We start from the raw sequence: 16,409 nt of genomic DNA, 5'->3' as shown, positions 1-16,409 counted from the left end.
AATAAAACGATAGGTACACTGTAGAGGAAATGTGAAAACTGTTTCACCAAGGATAGAGTATTGTTTTAATACAGTGTCACAGTATCCCAGTTTTACTGCAGTAATATTTCTCCTTCCTAAGAACAGTGAGGTCAACGACAGAACATTCCCGTTCACTGCACCTACAGAAACCTACAAAAAGAACAATAGAGCAATTAAACAGAGAAAGCATTTGTATTTTAAAGAATACAGAAAAAAAAAATACTTACAATTTCAAGACGTTGTGGACTCGCCATGTATGTGACATCAGAACTGATGATGACTGGGACAGGATGCCTCGGGTGGAAAAACATTTCTGGGTGACTTCTTTGCCTGTTTATGTTAAAACTAGAAAAAAATAGTCAACAATGTCATAGAATCAGTTGATGTTGGCATTAACTATGAAGCTGTTTTAAGTGTGGATATAAGGAGACAAACTACCTTAAAATCTTTCCATCCATGATCTGAACAGGCTGATCCCTGCAGGGTGGTGAGGGGGCTGGTGGTGCCCATCTCCAGCAGCCATCAGATGAGAGGCAGGGTTCAACATGGACAGGTCACCAGTCCATCACAGGGCCCTAAAAGCTAACAACAAATAAAAACCATGAAAGAGAAATGGTAGAATAACAAGGGGAATAAATTCTGTCCAATTATTTTTAAATCCAATCATGTTTATTAAGCACTTTGTGTTGATAACACAGCAGTTTTCTGTTAAAAATGTGGCCAGCTGCTCAGTAAGGTAAAAATCTTTCCACCATGAAGACGATGTGGAGGTTCATCCTCAGAGCTGGTTGGTGATCTGGTGGAGCCAGAGCCTCTTCTGAGACAGGAAAGTCTTTAGGTTTTCTAATTCTTCTTTCATATTAATTTGCTTACTGCAAAAATATGTTGACGATAGAAACAATGATGAACGAGTTATAACAGCAGCCGGGTGTTTAATTTCAAAGTCTCTGGCAAACTGAGCTAAATTAAAACCAGTTTATGAAGAAAGTATATTAATTCGCAACAAACAGCCTCCATGAAGTCATAACATGAAGCTGAATGATTGTTACAGTAAAAATCATAAAAGTCACTATAAAATGACTATTCCTGAATCTAACGTAAGTTTGTTTATATATTTACTGCACCGTTTATAATTAAACGAAGATAATTAGCATTTTGAAGCAAACTTAGCACCAGCTAGCAGCACGTTAGCAGCCTTCGTCCCTTCGGTTCCTTTCGTGACCCACATTTCATTTCCATCCGGTTCTTGTCCAGTTGTGTTGTCGTCTAACTCGGACTAGGACGTCACAAGCTTGAATTTACCAAAACTACTAACTATTATCAAGGCTGTCTCTATTTTTAAGGCAATATTCTGAGAGTAAAAATTGCGAATTCGAACAGGATCTGTTATCTTCTCTGGTTCAAGGCTTTTCTTCATTTTATGGCGCTTTAAAAAAAAGAAATGAAAATGTGCAACAGCGCCACCATCTGGTCTGGAGTGTGACCTGGAGCTGATGCCGTTCACTAACAGATCTTACGTCATACCTGAAAAATGGATTCGGTAAAGACAGCTTCCGTGTTTTAGTTAAAAAACTGAAACAACAGGTCATATTTGGAGAGGTCTAAAACTGAAGATACCTGCTGCATTTATTGTTAAGGACAAATATTGTTTTTGTTGTAGAACCTGGATTTTTTTATTATCATTATTCTTTGCCACTTTAACAAAAATAGTAAGTGATTATTAAGGCACCTAAAAGGCATACTTTATTAGCCTAAAGTACACTGAGATGTAATTTAAAACATACTGAAATTAATAATTTAAAGTAAGCGTTAAGTGAATTTTATAAAATTCTATTTTGAGTATATATTTTAAACTATACACAAAATATCTTTAAAAGATATTTTAAACATATTTAAAATATATTTTGAATGTACACTTGAGCAAGTGTATATTTGCACTTGGGCAAATACATGTTTTGTTCACTTAGAATATACTTTTATTTAATATATTTCTTAAAAGTGTATTTTGGTACAATTATATTTAAGTGTGTTGAAAGTTATGACGTCAAAATTGGTACAAGTATACTTTTAATATACTTTGTATATATTTATAGGTAGTACACTTAATACTTAATATACTTAAAATATACTTACACAAATGTAAGTATATTTGAAACAAAGGCTACTGATGTATATTTTTTCACTAGGGATAATAAATAATGAAATTAAAATATAAAAGTCAATTTATTTTAGGCCCTTTTTCACTGATACACAAAAATATAGATTAGTTACAGACTGGCATTTACTGGCCAGTATTTCTGTTAATGGTGATTTTCCACTAATATTTATATAATCATGACATTTAAAGTTAACACATCAGACCAATAAACATTTTATAATACAGAAAGGTGAGTGCTTAATTTCTGCATAAAGATTGTTATTTTCAAAAACTACCTTTAACCTGACCAATGAGCCTCATCAGAAATCATATTCTAATCGATTCACTGTGGCTGGGTAAATTCACATACCAACGTTTCTGAAGATCCAGCTGCTCCTCGTGTTTCTCAGCAGAAACTGAATCAAAAGCCAGCAGCGACAGCAGCCTGGACCGTCCGTTCATCTCTGCCCGACCCAGCAGGGAAGCTTTGGGCTGTGGGAGGAAGCCGGAGTACCTGGAGAAAACCCACGCATGCACACGGAGAGAAAACTGCAGCAAGACGGTCCTGGGACTTAAACCCAGGACCGTCTTGCTGCAAGGCATGGATCCTTTTCCTGTTTTCCAGATAAGCAGTATTGTTCTAGATCTTTTTGGTGCTTAAACACTGAGTTCCAGTTTTATTTGGAACTGGGAAATTGTGATTTCCCAGTTAGAAAATCCAACTGGAACACCCTCAGAAGACAGATTTCTACAGCAGCAGATTAGGGCCATTGTAGATAGAAAAGGAAAGGAGTAAATTTCTGCCAAAAACACTCTAAAAATAATTTACTTCAAAAGTTTTTCTGCTGATATTGTGATATTTTCTTCTGACTGCTTTGCTTTGCTGTGACATTTTACTCACTGTTTATTCAATCTCTTGTTTTCTGTTGCTTCACATTTTTAACTCCTGCTTATGTTTTTAGTCATTTTAATCTGTATGATTTCTTTTGCCTTCTTCCTTCACATCCTCCAGACGTAACTCTATGTTTCCCTCCAGAGTTACGACATTTTTCTTGTGTTTCTTCTTTACATTCTTCTAATTTGTGATCTTCACCACATTTTGGACATCTCTGCTTTCCTTTACAAACTGCTGCTATGTGTCCTTTATGACCTTTGACATTTGAAACAAGGAAGTGGTGGAAGGACAAGAGGCCTGACCTGAAAACTGAGATACCCTATTTTGATGTTTTTTGGCAACTCTTTTTCTTCAAACTCAATGAGGATTCACAAACTTACTACTTTTTCTCCATTAATTGTTTTTGACAATTTCTTCAAGTTATTCACTTTTGCAACAATATTTTTATTAATTTGATCAAGATCTTCATCTAGAGGGATTCCATAAATCACTCCTCTATTTTTTTTATCTTCTCCCATGATTATTTTCTCCAACACAGTTGTTTTTGTTTGTTTGTTTGTTTTTGTTTTGTTTTTTTTTACAAATATTGTCCAAATTTAAAGCCTTATTCTTTTGTTATTAATTTTTACAAACTACAAATAGGTTTCCATCTCTCAAAATCTCCAATTTTCTTTTTAATTTCTCTTGACACCACAATGGGGTTGATGTTATCCTGCTCTTCCTCGTTTTTAAGTTTTAATATTATTTTAAATTCCTCCCTCACAACTTTCCTCCTAACCATCCTTCCTTCTTCCGAACTACTTCCTTCCAGTTCTCGTTGATCGCCCTGAGTGCCGCCCATTCCTTTTCCTTCACCTGTTTTATTTCTTCCTCTCCCCACCCTTCAAAATCCGTTGTTACGGAGTGAAGCTTCTTCAATCAAGAAGGAGGCTCGGACGTCTTTTCTTGAACATTTCTGTTCAGTTTTTATTGAGGAGAAAACGGCGACAGCTGTTCGTTACCTAGCAACCAAAATCAACAGAAGCAAGACTGACAAAAGACAGAACCACATCCTGTTAAGCATTCTTCAAAATAAAAGACTTCCTCTATCCAAATAAATCATGCCTCGCGCTTAAATGTTTCACTTCAGCTTTTGTAATTATATACAATCATGTTAAACTCAATTAATAATAATCATCATGTTTTAAGCTTAACATATAACATAAATGTAAATCAGTCACTTATCATGCAAATTATACTTAACAACAAATGACTGTAAAGAAGTCACAACATCCATGTCTTTCTCATTTCCTGTCTCCATTTCCACCCGAACTATTCACATACCAGTTTATGCCCAAATCCGCCACGTCTCTTTGTGTTTTGTTTGTTTTTCCCGCGCCGCTCCGGCCTTCCCTTCACTTCCGCTCGCCAAGCAGTCGGAGGGGGCAGCAGCTTTGTGTGACTCGGACTGTTTGGACCACATACAGACGCCCAGCAGCTGCAGCTCGGTGTTGCCACAACAGAAGGCGACAGTTAGTGGCAGCTTGGACCTGCTTTGTCCTTCAGCTAACCTCTGGAAGCTAACCACTGGAAGCTAACCACTGGAAGCTAACCTCTGGAAGCTAACCTCTGGAAGCTAACCACTGGAAGCTAACATTTTCCTCCATGGCGTGATCAATTCAAACGGTTTTTCTGATCAGATCTCTCTGCAGTCTGGTTTTAATATCAGTTTCAGTTCTGTAGACTGGTTCCTGTGTAAGAAAATACACAAGCACAACTCTACGTTTGAACATCTGAGGGCTTTATTTTTCTTGTGTATAAACAGTTTGAAAGTAAAAATAATATTTAAGAAACAAAATGGTTCCATTTGTCTCGGTGTCTACATAACTCACCCATTATTTACCTCGTCACAAAGGGCTTAAGTCATCATTATCAAGTCTTTCTTAGTAAATCTATGTCCGTCTTCTGGAAAATATAAATGTCCCAGAAATTAGCTTTCCAACACACAACATACCACAATGATTTTAGGGTTACAACACATTTTAAAGCCACTTGGCTCTAGAAATAACTTCATTTATAAAAATGTCAATTGAGAAAACTTATGGGATTTGTTAATAGTGCTCAGGGAACAGGCTAACCCCAGTTAGCAATACAAGTGAATCAGAACATATTTGTCTACAGATAAATGCTGTACATTGTTTTATCAGCTACTGTTTCATTGAGTAGAACCAATCAGAAAAGCACAAAAGTGGTCATTTCTTCATCTTTCTGTTTGTTTTACTTGAACGGCAGCCATATTGAATTTGAACTCAGGGACTTTCTGGTTTCCAGGTTGGAATCTGAACTCCGTGCAGGTTTTCCCCTCCAATTTTTTCTATATGGATCAAGGAAATTCTGACTATCGAATACAAGTTGAACTCAGCCTGAGGCTTACGGATGATCACACTTGTTTGGACCATAGAGGCTTATAATTTGATGCTTTAATAAAATAAAAAAATCACCTGGCTTTCAGCAAACAGCCATACAGTTCAGAAAAAAAAATTGAATGACAGAATTCACAGTTTGAAAAACATGTATTGTATTCAGATTAGTAAAGAAACAACAGTCTGCTAAAAGATTTGGTTTGACAAGAGGCCAAATCATGTCATTTTTACGTTATAAAACGGCATTGGTGTGATAACTACCAAACAGTTCATATCCTCCATCTTGCATTGATTTAGTAACTGTAAACAAACTGTTTTATACACAAATACTAAAATTATGGGGTATCAGTTTATTATCTGAAAACTTTGTTTCCCTTAGTTATCCATCTACTCATTTGCTCTAAGATATGACAGATTAAAATCTCTGATCAAACCAAAATAACTCTAAGAGTAAGTAACCTTTTACTGATTTTGTCTTTTTAGACTATGACTAGGACATATAAAGTTTATTTAAATAATCTGTAGGTTCAAAGCTTCTCTGATTGGTTCTAATGGTGGAACATCTCAACGTACCATTTGATACCCAAAATGTCGGGTGTGAAATTATCAAAATTGCAAAGGTATGAAGTGGCATAACGTTAATCAATAAACAATGAGGTTGATTTGACATGTAAGATCACAGTACTGTAAAACTAACAGCTCCCACAATGTCCTCTCAGTCTTGCTTCGGTTATATCTTTCCTGTGCTGCTTCCAGGGAAGGCAGGGTCGTTGCTCACTTGTATTTTGTCAAAAAAGTTGAAATCAACAACGTAGCGGCAGTTGGAGGAGCTGAACAGCACTGGCATGAACTCGTAGCCCCACAGGATCTCCTGAGGGATGTACGAGGTGCGGCTCTGGCACGTGGCTGCAGTCGACTCCATGGTGCCGTTGAGCGTTATGAGCAGCTCAAAGTTTCGGTTGCTCAGGGTTTCTGGGGTCAGTCCTGCCAATGGGCTCTTCTCATCGATAATGTGATAGAAGGTGAGCGGGAGGATCAGGAACGGACAGTCTCCACTGGTGTCCATGTAGAAATCTACGGAGCTCTGGTGGATCTGCGTCTTCTCTCCTTCTTCTGTCACGTTGGACTTAAACAGCTTTCCGGTGAGCTGGCACTGAATCAGCAGACTCTTCCTCATGTTGGCCACTCTCACCATCAGACACAGCTTGCCTTGGTGCCTGCAGATCACCGCCACCTGACTGAACTTTATCGTTTCTGCTCGCTTCTTGGGTCGGGCCAGTTTGGCCAGAAAGGCACCGGTGACAAAGATCTCAGCCAGACCGGTGATGACGAGCTGAGCCACTAGTGTGAAGATCGCCAGAGGACACTCTTCAGAGATGTACCGGAAACCGTAACCTATGGTGGTCTGCGACTCCAGAGAGAACAGGAAGGCTCCGGTGAGAGTATTCACATTCACCACGCAGGGTGTGTGGGTAGAATTGTGCCAACTGTCAAAATCTCCGTTCCCCATGCCGATGAAGAAAAAGAAGACTCCAAAGATGAACCAGGTCATGACGAAGGTGGAGGCAAACAGAGTGAGCTTGTAGCGCCACTTCATGTCCACCACCGTCGTCCAGATGTCGTGCAGGTAGAGCTTGACCATTCCTTCCACGTTGTCGATCTGAACATTGTTGTGACCGTCTTTAGACACGATCCTTCGCTGGACCTCTGACTTCCTGTTGACCATGATGCTTTGCTTCAACAGGAACTGGCTGTAACTGCACAGGTTTTATTTGCGCACTGCAGATTAAAGAGCTGGCAACAGACACAAACAGAAATAAGATTATTATTCTCATAAAGCTGTTTTTCTGTAATTGCCAAAGTGTTCAGTCAATCATTTCTATATGTTTTTGCTTCCACAGATCCAGACTCTCTTCTAATGTTTGAAAGTCTTAGTTAAATTAATTGTGACTTTATGCAGGGATTGAAAGATTTCCTGTCTCCAGTCTGTGGACTGTTCAGTGAGTGCTGAGCTAAATCAGTTATTGAAGGAACACCGTCAGGAAACCTCGACAGTTACTGACCAGATCAGAATGCAGGAAAGCAAAAACATATGGAGACATTTGGAGTGATTTAAAATGTTTGTATTGTGATGTAAGGGATTAAACAATAATCCAACAACTAAACAAAGTGAAATCACCAAACTATTTACAGCTGTTTAATCCACAGGGTTTAATGGCAGAGGTCATCCGTCCATCACTGAGCCTGATTTAAAGGTAGCCTAACATGAGCACCGTCAGACTGAAGCTAAGCTAATGCAGTCAGAAAGGCCTGGATGGGATTCAGAAACTCTTCCATGCATTTATGTACCAAGCAAAAAACGACTTTACACACCTTGACTAAAATATTAACCAGCTTGTAGCCTTAAACAGTTTCCATCTAAGGTTCACATGTTAAAAATTAACAAATGATATTAGAGACCAATAAGCGAGTCATTGGTGTGTCGTAAACAGAATTCGTTAACTGAAGGTCAGTCAGAAAAAACATGAAACTGCTGCGGATTAAATAATAGCTGCATGTTTCATCAGAGTAACAAAGTCAAAACAAACCCAGATCATCATTCCTCCACCACCGTGCTTGAAACATAAATTCTGCTTTCTTTAATTTTAGTTTTTTTTAATTGGCTCTAGTGGCCTTTATTTGATAGTTAGTTGACAGGAAAGTGGGTAATGAGAGAGGGGGAAGACAGGAATTGAGCCTGCGACGGCCACGTCGAGGACTGAGGCCTCCATATGTGGACTGTGCTTAACCCCTGTGCCACCACAGCACCCCAGTTTGTTTTTATCTTAAAGTAAACTTGAGTTACGCAGCAGAACAATCATTAAAAGCACAAATCCAACTATGAATGGATAAAAAAACAACAGAATGAAGACTATGGTGTTTCCTAGTCAAAGTAACGAGTTATGATGGGGATGTCATGGCTTAAAGACCCTCCATAGTGGCTGAATAGAGCAATTCTGCAAACAAACGATTTAAAATTCCTCCTCAGTGATGTTACAGACTCTTACTGGTCCATTATTTTCTCACTTGGTTTGGAAGTTTCTTCACTGTAAAAACACAAAATATTAAATATTTTTGGTCTAGTTGGTCAAGTTCACTTGAAATGAGACAAAACTAATTAAACTTTTCAGAAAGATAGGAAGGAGCTTGTTTTTAATCAGTAATTCTTAATATTGATAAAAAGTTTGAATTAAACTGGCAAATAATTTATTAATAATGTGACATTTTCCCAGGTTAAGTGAAATAATCTGCCAGTGGAACTGGAACTTTTTCAGTCAAATGAAGGAATTATTGACTTAAAATAAACCTCTTTATCTTCCTGAAAAGTTGCCTGTATGTTTGTTTTGTCTTATTTCAAGTGAACTAAGATATTTGCACTAGAAACTAGAGAAAATAAATACTTGGTAGGATTTTGTGTTTTTTCAGTGTTCTCCTTAATAATTGAAGCCATAATTTGAAAACAGTATTTTGTCTTTTTTCACTTTATGTTTGTCTGATATCAAATTTTGTTTGATGGCCTGAAAGATGGAAGAGTGACAAAAAATATTGAAAACATAAGAAACATAAAATACTGTTTAGTACTGCTATATAAGTACCGATTCTTTATTTTGATCCAAGTTTGTCAGTATCACCAAACTGAATGTTATTCCACAGAATTATTAGAAATAAAATGAGTTCATGTGTCCTGAAGTTATCACATGTAACCATATTTAGACACATTTCCTCAGGAGTAGATGAAGGGTAGCCATGTTAATTCATAATCTTACATGAATGCGTTGCACTCACCTCTGAAAAGCTCGTCCTCATAAATGTGAAAGCTGAGTCTGAGCTGAAGTTCAGTGTCTTCTTTCTCCGTTTGTTGTGAGATCTGAACTTTGGCACAATGAGGAACGGAGCACAGACAAAGCCGAGCGTAATCTGTGATCCGTTTCCCTCCCCTCACCTGTCCACAGGTAGGAACAACAAGGTGACCGTCTGACGTTTGTTTCCTTCTTTTACGGTTGTTGTTGCTTCACACAAGCCCAGATTTACGGCTGTCAGAGCGTCTGAAGGACACGATGAACTTTGTGACAGACAGAAGGTCAAACTACCGGAGGAACACATGATGTGAATTATCTGATAAATTCTTTAAATCTCTATAAATATGATCTCAACATTTTGACACCTGGAGGTTGGAAAATAATCCTGAGACCCAATGATTGTAGTTGGTAATTTATTTAATCAAGAAAATGCTACGAATTGACTGGTATTAATAAATAAAATGTATTTGTTGTTAATGTGTTATTTTGGACGCCTCTGTAAAAGTTTAAATTTGTGGTTAAAAGTCATTTTGATCAGATTTAGAGCATCGATTTGCTTCTCATTCTCTACAGGTGTTTTTTCTAACCTGGAGTAACTTTAGCAAACAACAGGAGGACATTTTTACTAATAAATTCAGAAAATGTGGTTTATGTTTGTCTCCAACCCCCATTACTCTGATACCCCAAAAATAAGCCTACTCAATCTGAATAAACCTGATTAGTGCTGAAACTTGTTAAATAACTATACTACTGATGATTCAGGCAACTAATTGGATAAAAATTTGACATTCACTCTTTATTTAAACACTTTAACCCTTTTTAAACAATATTAGAAATACATTAAAAGATGTAAATAAATAATTCAATTCCTTTTTTAAATAGCAAAATAAAAATATTACCAAAAAATGCAATAACATTTTTTAGTGTACACTTGATTTTTGTAGATTAATTAATTAATTTATTTTTCATTAACTGATTAATAATTGATAGCAAAAGGTGATTAATTGGAGGTTTTAATGAATTCTGGGTAAAACGCCTTTACAGACAAATGTGTTTTTGTTTTTTCTTAAAAGCAAATATATACATTTGTACAGTTTTGGCTTAATTACGGTTCTGAGTGTGTTATTCTTCAGCAAATGGCCTTTTTTGAGTTTATACTCCAGTTAACGATTAATTGATTACTAAATTAGTTGATGATATTTTTCAATAATCGATTAATAATCTCATGCATGAGCCTAATAAATTAAAATGACTCTCAGTGAAAATCCAGTTTGGTCACCGCTGAAGCCGAGGAGCAAAGGAAGGAAGTTGTAGATAATTGTGTTAAATGACCTAAAAAACGCCAAAGTTTGTCGTAATGAGACGAGATGTAAACGTGTGAAAACCTGAACAGAACTGGAGTTAAACGGGACTCAGTCAGCTGAACGTTTTCTGTTCATGAAATGTTTGGAAAAACTGTTTTTTCTTTTTGCAACAAAGTGAATGATTACTGGAAATAAGCAGCAGCAGGGCTGAAGGACAAAATACCTGTGGTCTAAACAAAGTCTAATGCAGGATTCTGCTGGTGGCTGTTTGGTGTTTTGTGAAGAACAGGACACATTAACTTATTAAACAAACACTTAAATGAAATGTTAAAGAATGAGAAGAATCAAAATGAAGCTAAAAACAAATGTCCACTAGAGGTTTGTTGTAAAAAATTAAGAATTCTGTTTATTAGAGGAAACAGAAGCAGTGAAGTTTGTTTAAGTGAATTAAACACGTTTCAGTGCAGAGAAGAAGTGACGTTTCCTGAGTGACCGACCTTGGATCCTCAGCTTTATCATTAACTTCATTTCCACATTCCTGAGAGCCGAGAGATCGTCGCTTATCGTTTCTTTACTGGGGTACAAAATGAACGGGGAAATCTCATTCTGATGCATTCTTGTCTGCAAATGTTGATGTTGGCAACTGAAATGAGCGAAAGGAGATTTTCCAGAAATCACCAACTGGATGCAGTTTTTACAGGTTTCCTTCTTTGCACAAGAACTTTATGATTCAGTTTAACGTGTTTATTTTAGGTGACGCCCAACGCTTTATTTCAACAGTAACATGTCAAAATATTCAAAATAATTAAAATTACATTAAATAAGAATAACTGCATGTGATAAAAGAAATTTAAACATCTACAAAACAAGAGCCTCCATTCTTTATCTGCAGAAATATTTGATAAACTTCCTTTAATGTTTCTCTAACATGTTTAGATAGAATGTTTGAAACGAACATGCATGTTATTTTAAACCTTATGTCTTCTTTTTTCCCCTAAGATTAATTCAGAAACAAACAATCTTCCAGTTTTTGTTTGTTTTACCAACATGATCTGTTCTTGGTAGTGAAGTCACAGTGATCTTTAAAAATAAAACACATAAAATTTGACCCTGTAACTTTGAATAAAATTACATCACAATAATATGAAATCAAATAATACTGAAAATAATGAAGTGAAACAAAATTGTAAATAACTTGAAATAAAATTAATCAAAATGAAATAAAGGAGCTGAACAGCGCCCTCTGCTGTGTAAACGCGGTTCATTCAGCGATTAATTTTATTTGTGTAAATTTATTACAAACTTGGAGTCAAGTGGTGGCAGACCTGAACTTTATATTTTTTATGTGACAATAAAAAAGCTTTTTTCTTCTTTGCAGTCTTTTTAATTTAACTGAATCTTTTTTTATGTAACTGAATATGAGTGCGTGTCACAGCCACCAAACACAAAAACGGCTTTTGAAAAACATTTCCGTTTTAAAATGCGCTTCTTCCGGTTTCCAGTTACATACAGACATGTGAATTTTCTCACTGAAAAGGTCACAGTAAATGCTTAATCGTGTCTTCAATGTGTGTAACAATATGTGCATGTAAACTTCCGACCGGCGTTGCATTAGTTTCAATCCATTATTATTTATGCTTTTATTTAGAAAATTTGACCGAGTCGTTCAAATCGGCGGAAATCGCAGTCTTATTTTGAAAGATTTACCCGGATACCGAGTTGTTGTTCTTATTAATTTCTCATTCAGAAGCAAGCCAAATAAATGTAACGCTATTGCTTTTGGTTGGCAGCATCGAAAACAAGTTTGTGACGTCAGCCGCCGTTCGGCGGTCCGCTCAGCTCGGAGATGAGCGTCACTCTGGATATCAAGCTGAAAAGAGCCAACAAAGTCTATCATGAGGGGGTAAGAGGCCCACTGACACGAACATGCCCAGCTAATGTTAGCCTCCCTCTGTTTTCTCTCCAGAAACATTGATAAAGCCATTGACTAGCTGGCATAGACAGTTAGCTTGCTGCTTTAGCAACAAGCTAATTCGTAGTCACATGACCAGCAGCTGCTTCCGTGGTGGTGTGACGAATTTGGTCACCACTTAAATTCTGTGCTCGATTATCATTTCTTTACATGACAATAAATAAGAAATATAATTTTAAATCTTCATGACAACATAAATAAAAATATAATTTTCTACTTATTTGTTTTGAGCGCCATAGAAACCCGGTGCGGTTAGTTAGCTTGGTGTGACTCTTCGGCGTTTGCGAACCTAAAACGGCCGCTTATGCTGTTCAAAATGTTTATTAAAATTAAACTTATCTAGATAAATGATGGTAATTGATAAAAGTGATAAGAACTATTTATTATTTCCTTATGTTACTGTAAGGCTGCAGCTCACAAAAACAAATCCTGCTTTTAAAAACGTTCTTTTTTAATCTTTCAGATGCCAGTCATAAAAAAATGTGATTTATGTCATTAATCTGCTCACAGTAACTATTTTCAAATGTATTGGTATTTATTGATCACTTTATTAAACAAAAAGTGGAGCAAATGATAAAACTGTCAATCCCAACAATATGGACAGTTTTAGATTTTAAACATTAATTGAAATTTATTGTGGGAACAGTAAATCTAAATCTTTATAAGAATTTTATCACTATAAATTAAAAAAAAATTTGTATAGTTTTGCGTTAATTTCTGCTATGTTCTTTCAGCAAATGGCTTTTATTGAGTCTCTTCTCCAGTTAATGATTAGTCAATTACTGGACTAGTTTATTCCAATAATCGATTAATTGTAATAAATTGTATGAGCTCAAAGGCTGATGATCAATATCCGTGAGCTGATTCTGCAGCTGACTCTGGTCTGTTTCAGGAAACGGTGGCCGGCGTCGTGACGTTGTGCTGCAAGGAGCCGCTGCAGCACAACGGCATCGCGCTCAGCATGGACGGCATCGTCAACCTGCAGCTCAGCTCCAAGAGCGTCGGCGTCTTCGAGGCGTTCTACAACTCCGTCAAGGTGGGATCCGCCGGACCGGAATCTAGACTGGACTCCAGACCGCTCTGCTTCTCTGGAGTTCAGAAACTCCAATAATTTAAATAAGTTTAAATTATTGGTAATCATCATGATTACTTGATTAATCGGATAGAAAATGAGGCATATCTGCAGATTTTTCTTTGAATAATCAAGTGAAGCTAAAACTGACCTGAAGTTTTTGGTTGAATGTTTTTACGGAAAATGTTTTTCTCATCTGTTTTTAGTTTTTGTTCTTTCAGCAAATGGCCTTTTTATTCTTCCAGTTGACGAAATCAGTTGCCGATTATTTCAATAATCGATCAATCTGATTGTCATTGATGGTTTGGTAAATGAAGCATTAATTCAGATTTACTCACCAAACTTGGAGAATAATTAATTCAAAGTCTGTCTGCTGCAATACTCTGTCGGCTAATCCGTGAAATGTCTGCCGGTTAATCTGCAGCCAATCCCGCTGATCAGCAGCAGCATCGAAGTAGCCAAGGCCGGGAAAATCCCAGGAGGGAAAACGGAAATCCCGTTTGAGTTTCCGCTCATCAGCAAAGGCAACAAAGTTCTGTATGAGACGTACCACGGCGTCTTCGTCAACATCCAGGTTCAGCTCGATGTTAGCCTGTCTGCTAACGTTCTCGTATTGTTTGCTAACCAGAGTCTGAAAGAGATTCAGGTGTGAAAAGGTTCAGGCTGAGCAGTTTGTGTTCCAACTTTCTGACTTTTCCCTGTTTGCTGCTCAGTACACGCTGCGCTGCGACCTGAAGCGCCCCCTGCTGGCCAAAGACCTGAGCAGGAGCTGCGAGTTCATCGTTCACAGTCAGGTGAACATCAGCAAAGCATCGATTAGCTGCTCAGCTCGTCATTACCTTACTGATTGGTTTTTCTTTTCAGCCGCAGAAATCAAAAATCGTTCCAACTCCAGTCAAGTTCAGCATCACTCCAGAGACGCTGCAGAACGTCCGCGAGGTGCGACCTTTGACCTGCTGCTGTCACATCACAGCCAGGCTGCAGATTAATTCATAGATCAATCTATTGATTCATAGATCAATCTATTGATTCATCTTGTATTCCTTTACAGAAGCTTTCATCATTTGCAGCTAAAAGTGCTAAAATCATCAACATCAGCTGAATCAGGAGAAACTAAAACTGTTTTTGGTTGAACATATTTAGACGATTTGATTTTAAATGCAAAATGTTTAATTACTCTGTTTTTTTTCAGCAAATGAAACTATTAATCGATTACTAAATTAGTTGATTAATAGTGATTAATCAGTTTGAGCTGAAACTTCAGAGCTTCTTTCACTGCAAACTTTCAATTTGTTTCTACCAGTTTAAACAGAAACTTCTGCAAAATAACAGATTGATTTCCATCAATGTTTTTAGAAATGATGCTAATTTTAATCTGAAGCCATTAATCATAATTGATTGAGTGTAGATCAGATTGGTGAAATTTTTTTCCTCATATTTTCAGCTGGTGTGTAAAAAAGTGAAGCTGCTGAAACATTTGAATGTTTGGTTTTAGAGTCGCTGAGCGGTTCTGGAAACGTCTGCAGGTCCGTTTTACTGACTGTTTGTTTCGGCAGAGGAGTCAGCTGCCGCGCTTCCTGATCAGAGGACATCTGGACGCCACCAGCTGCGTCATCAGCCAGCCGCTCACCGGGGAGGTGCAGGTGGACAAATCTGATGTCCCCATCAAGAGCATTGAGCTGCAGCTGGTCCGGGTCGAGACCTGCGGTGAGTTCCCCTCTCCCTGAACGCTGCCGCCATGTGGCGGCGCCCCCTGGAGGTTTCCTGTTTTACCCACAGGCTGCGCCGAGGGCTACGCACGAGACGCCACAGAGATCCAGAACATCCAGATCGCAGAAGGAGACGTCGGCCACGGCATGCCCATCCCCGTCCACATGGTCTTCCCCCGACTCTTCACGTGCCCCACCCTGGAGACCACCAACTTCAAAGTGGGTCAGTACAACCAACCAATCAGAGCAGCCGGCCAATCGGAGTGCTCCACCTTCACTTCCCAGCTGCATCTAGTGATTTTTTTTCATAATCGATCGGTTAGACAGGAGAAAACGCTTCAGCCTTTCTGCTGGACCGGAGGTTATTATTGATTAATGTGTCAACAACTGATAAAAGGTGATTAATAGAAGTTCAGAGAAGCTGAAGCAGGTGAAGCCAAAACGATTCCACTCCAGGAGTTTTTGGTTAAACACATTTATATATTTAATCTGTATAGAATTTATTGTTTGTAGTTCTACTTTAATTTCTGCTCTGAGTTTTTCTTCCAGCAAACTTTTTGCCTTTATTTAACCCTTACTCCAGTTAGCGATTAATAGATTACTAAATTAGTTGATCGTTTCAGCTCCGGTTTATCAGGAACTAACGACTCGTTTTTTCCTCAGAGTTTGAAATCAACGTTGTCGTCATCCTGCAGGACGATCACCTGATCACAGAGAACTTCCCTCTGAAGCTCTGCAGAGTCTGATCACATCCAACCCGATCGATCACCAATGATCCATAAAATACCGACTGCATTCAGACACTTTGAGCTGCACAGTATAGTTGTGAAATTCAAACATTAATATTTGACCTTTGAACTAAAATCTGAATCCATCCCATAATTTTTCTGCTTGTTCTGAAACTTTGACGAATGTATTACATTTGTCTGCAGCCTGCTCAGGGTTATTGATTATTGATTCCACCTCAATTATTGTAACATTGTTTCTTTTAAATCATGTTTGATTAGCAGAATTCGTAACTGAAGTTAATTTGAGCTATAAAATGTTTGGAAAATAAA

At 37.6% G+C, this 16,409-nt stretch overlaps 2 protein-coding genes and 1 long non-coding RNA gene across 3 annotated transcripts; 1 reads left to right on the top strand and 2 right to left on the bottom strand.

Annotated features, from left to right (window-relative positions):
- Positions 1 to 58: 58 nt before the first annotated feature.
- LOC106939319 (uncharacterized) lies at positions 59 to 1,042 on the bottom strand. Its single transcript, XR_001422814.1, has 3 exons — positions 460 to 1,042; positions 249 to 351; positions 59 to 171 (listed from the first exon to the last, which is right to left on the bottom strand). It is a non-coding gene; the product is annotated as an uncharacterized LOC106939319 (long non-coding RNA).
- Positions 1,043 to 3,993: 2,951 nt separating this feature from the next.
- On the bottom strand, positions 3,994 to 9,453 carry kcnj15 (potassium inwardly rectifying channel subfamily J member 15). The gene is made up of 2 exons (XM_015021685.1): positions 9,281 to 9,453; positions 3,994 to 7,249 (listed from the first exon to the last, which is right to left on the bottom strand). The coding sequence occupies exon 2, from the start codon at positions 7,179 to 7,181 to the stop codon at positions 6,186 to 6,188; it is 996 nt and encodes a 331-aa protein (XP_014877171.1). The 5' UTR covers positions 7,182 to 7,249; positions 9,281 to 9,453; the 3' UTR covers positions 3,994 to 6,185.
- Positions 4,255 to 16,409, top strand: vps26c (VPS26 endosomal protein sorting factor C). Its single transcript, XM_015021686.1, has 10 exons — positions 4,255 to 4,268; positions 8,579 to 8,581; positions 12,389 to 12,501; positions 13,463 to 13,606; positions 14,067 to 14,216; positions 14,356 to 14,436; positions 14,507 to 14,581; positions 15,199 to 15,349; positions 15,422 to 15,574; positions 16,015 to 16,409. Exons 3-10 carry the CDS (start codon positions 12,445 to 12,447, stop codon positions 16,095 to 16,097), a joined length of 894 nt encoding a protein of 297 aa, XP_014877172.1. The 5' UTR covers positions 4,255 to 4,268; positions 8,579 to 8,581; positions 12,389 to 12,444; the 3' UTR covers positions 16,098 to 16,409.

Source organism: Poecilia latipinna, unplaced genomic scaffold (genome assembly GCF_001443285.1).
Source record: "Poecilia latipinna isolate Pla-1442-1.1 unplaced genomic scaffold, P_latipinna-1.0 Scaffold2829, whole genome shotgun sequence".
Classification (NCBI taxonomy): domain Eukaryota; kingdom Metazoa; phylum Chordata; class Actinopteri; order Cyprinodontiformes; family Poeciliidae; genus Poecilia; species Poecilia latipinna.
The sequence above is the reverse complement of the archived record's forward strand: the minus strand, read 5'-3'. Positions and strand labels throughout refer to the sequence as shown.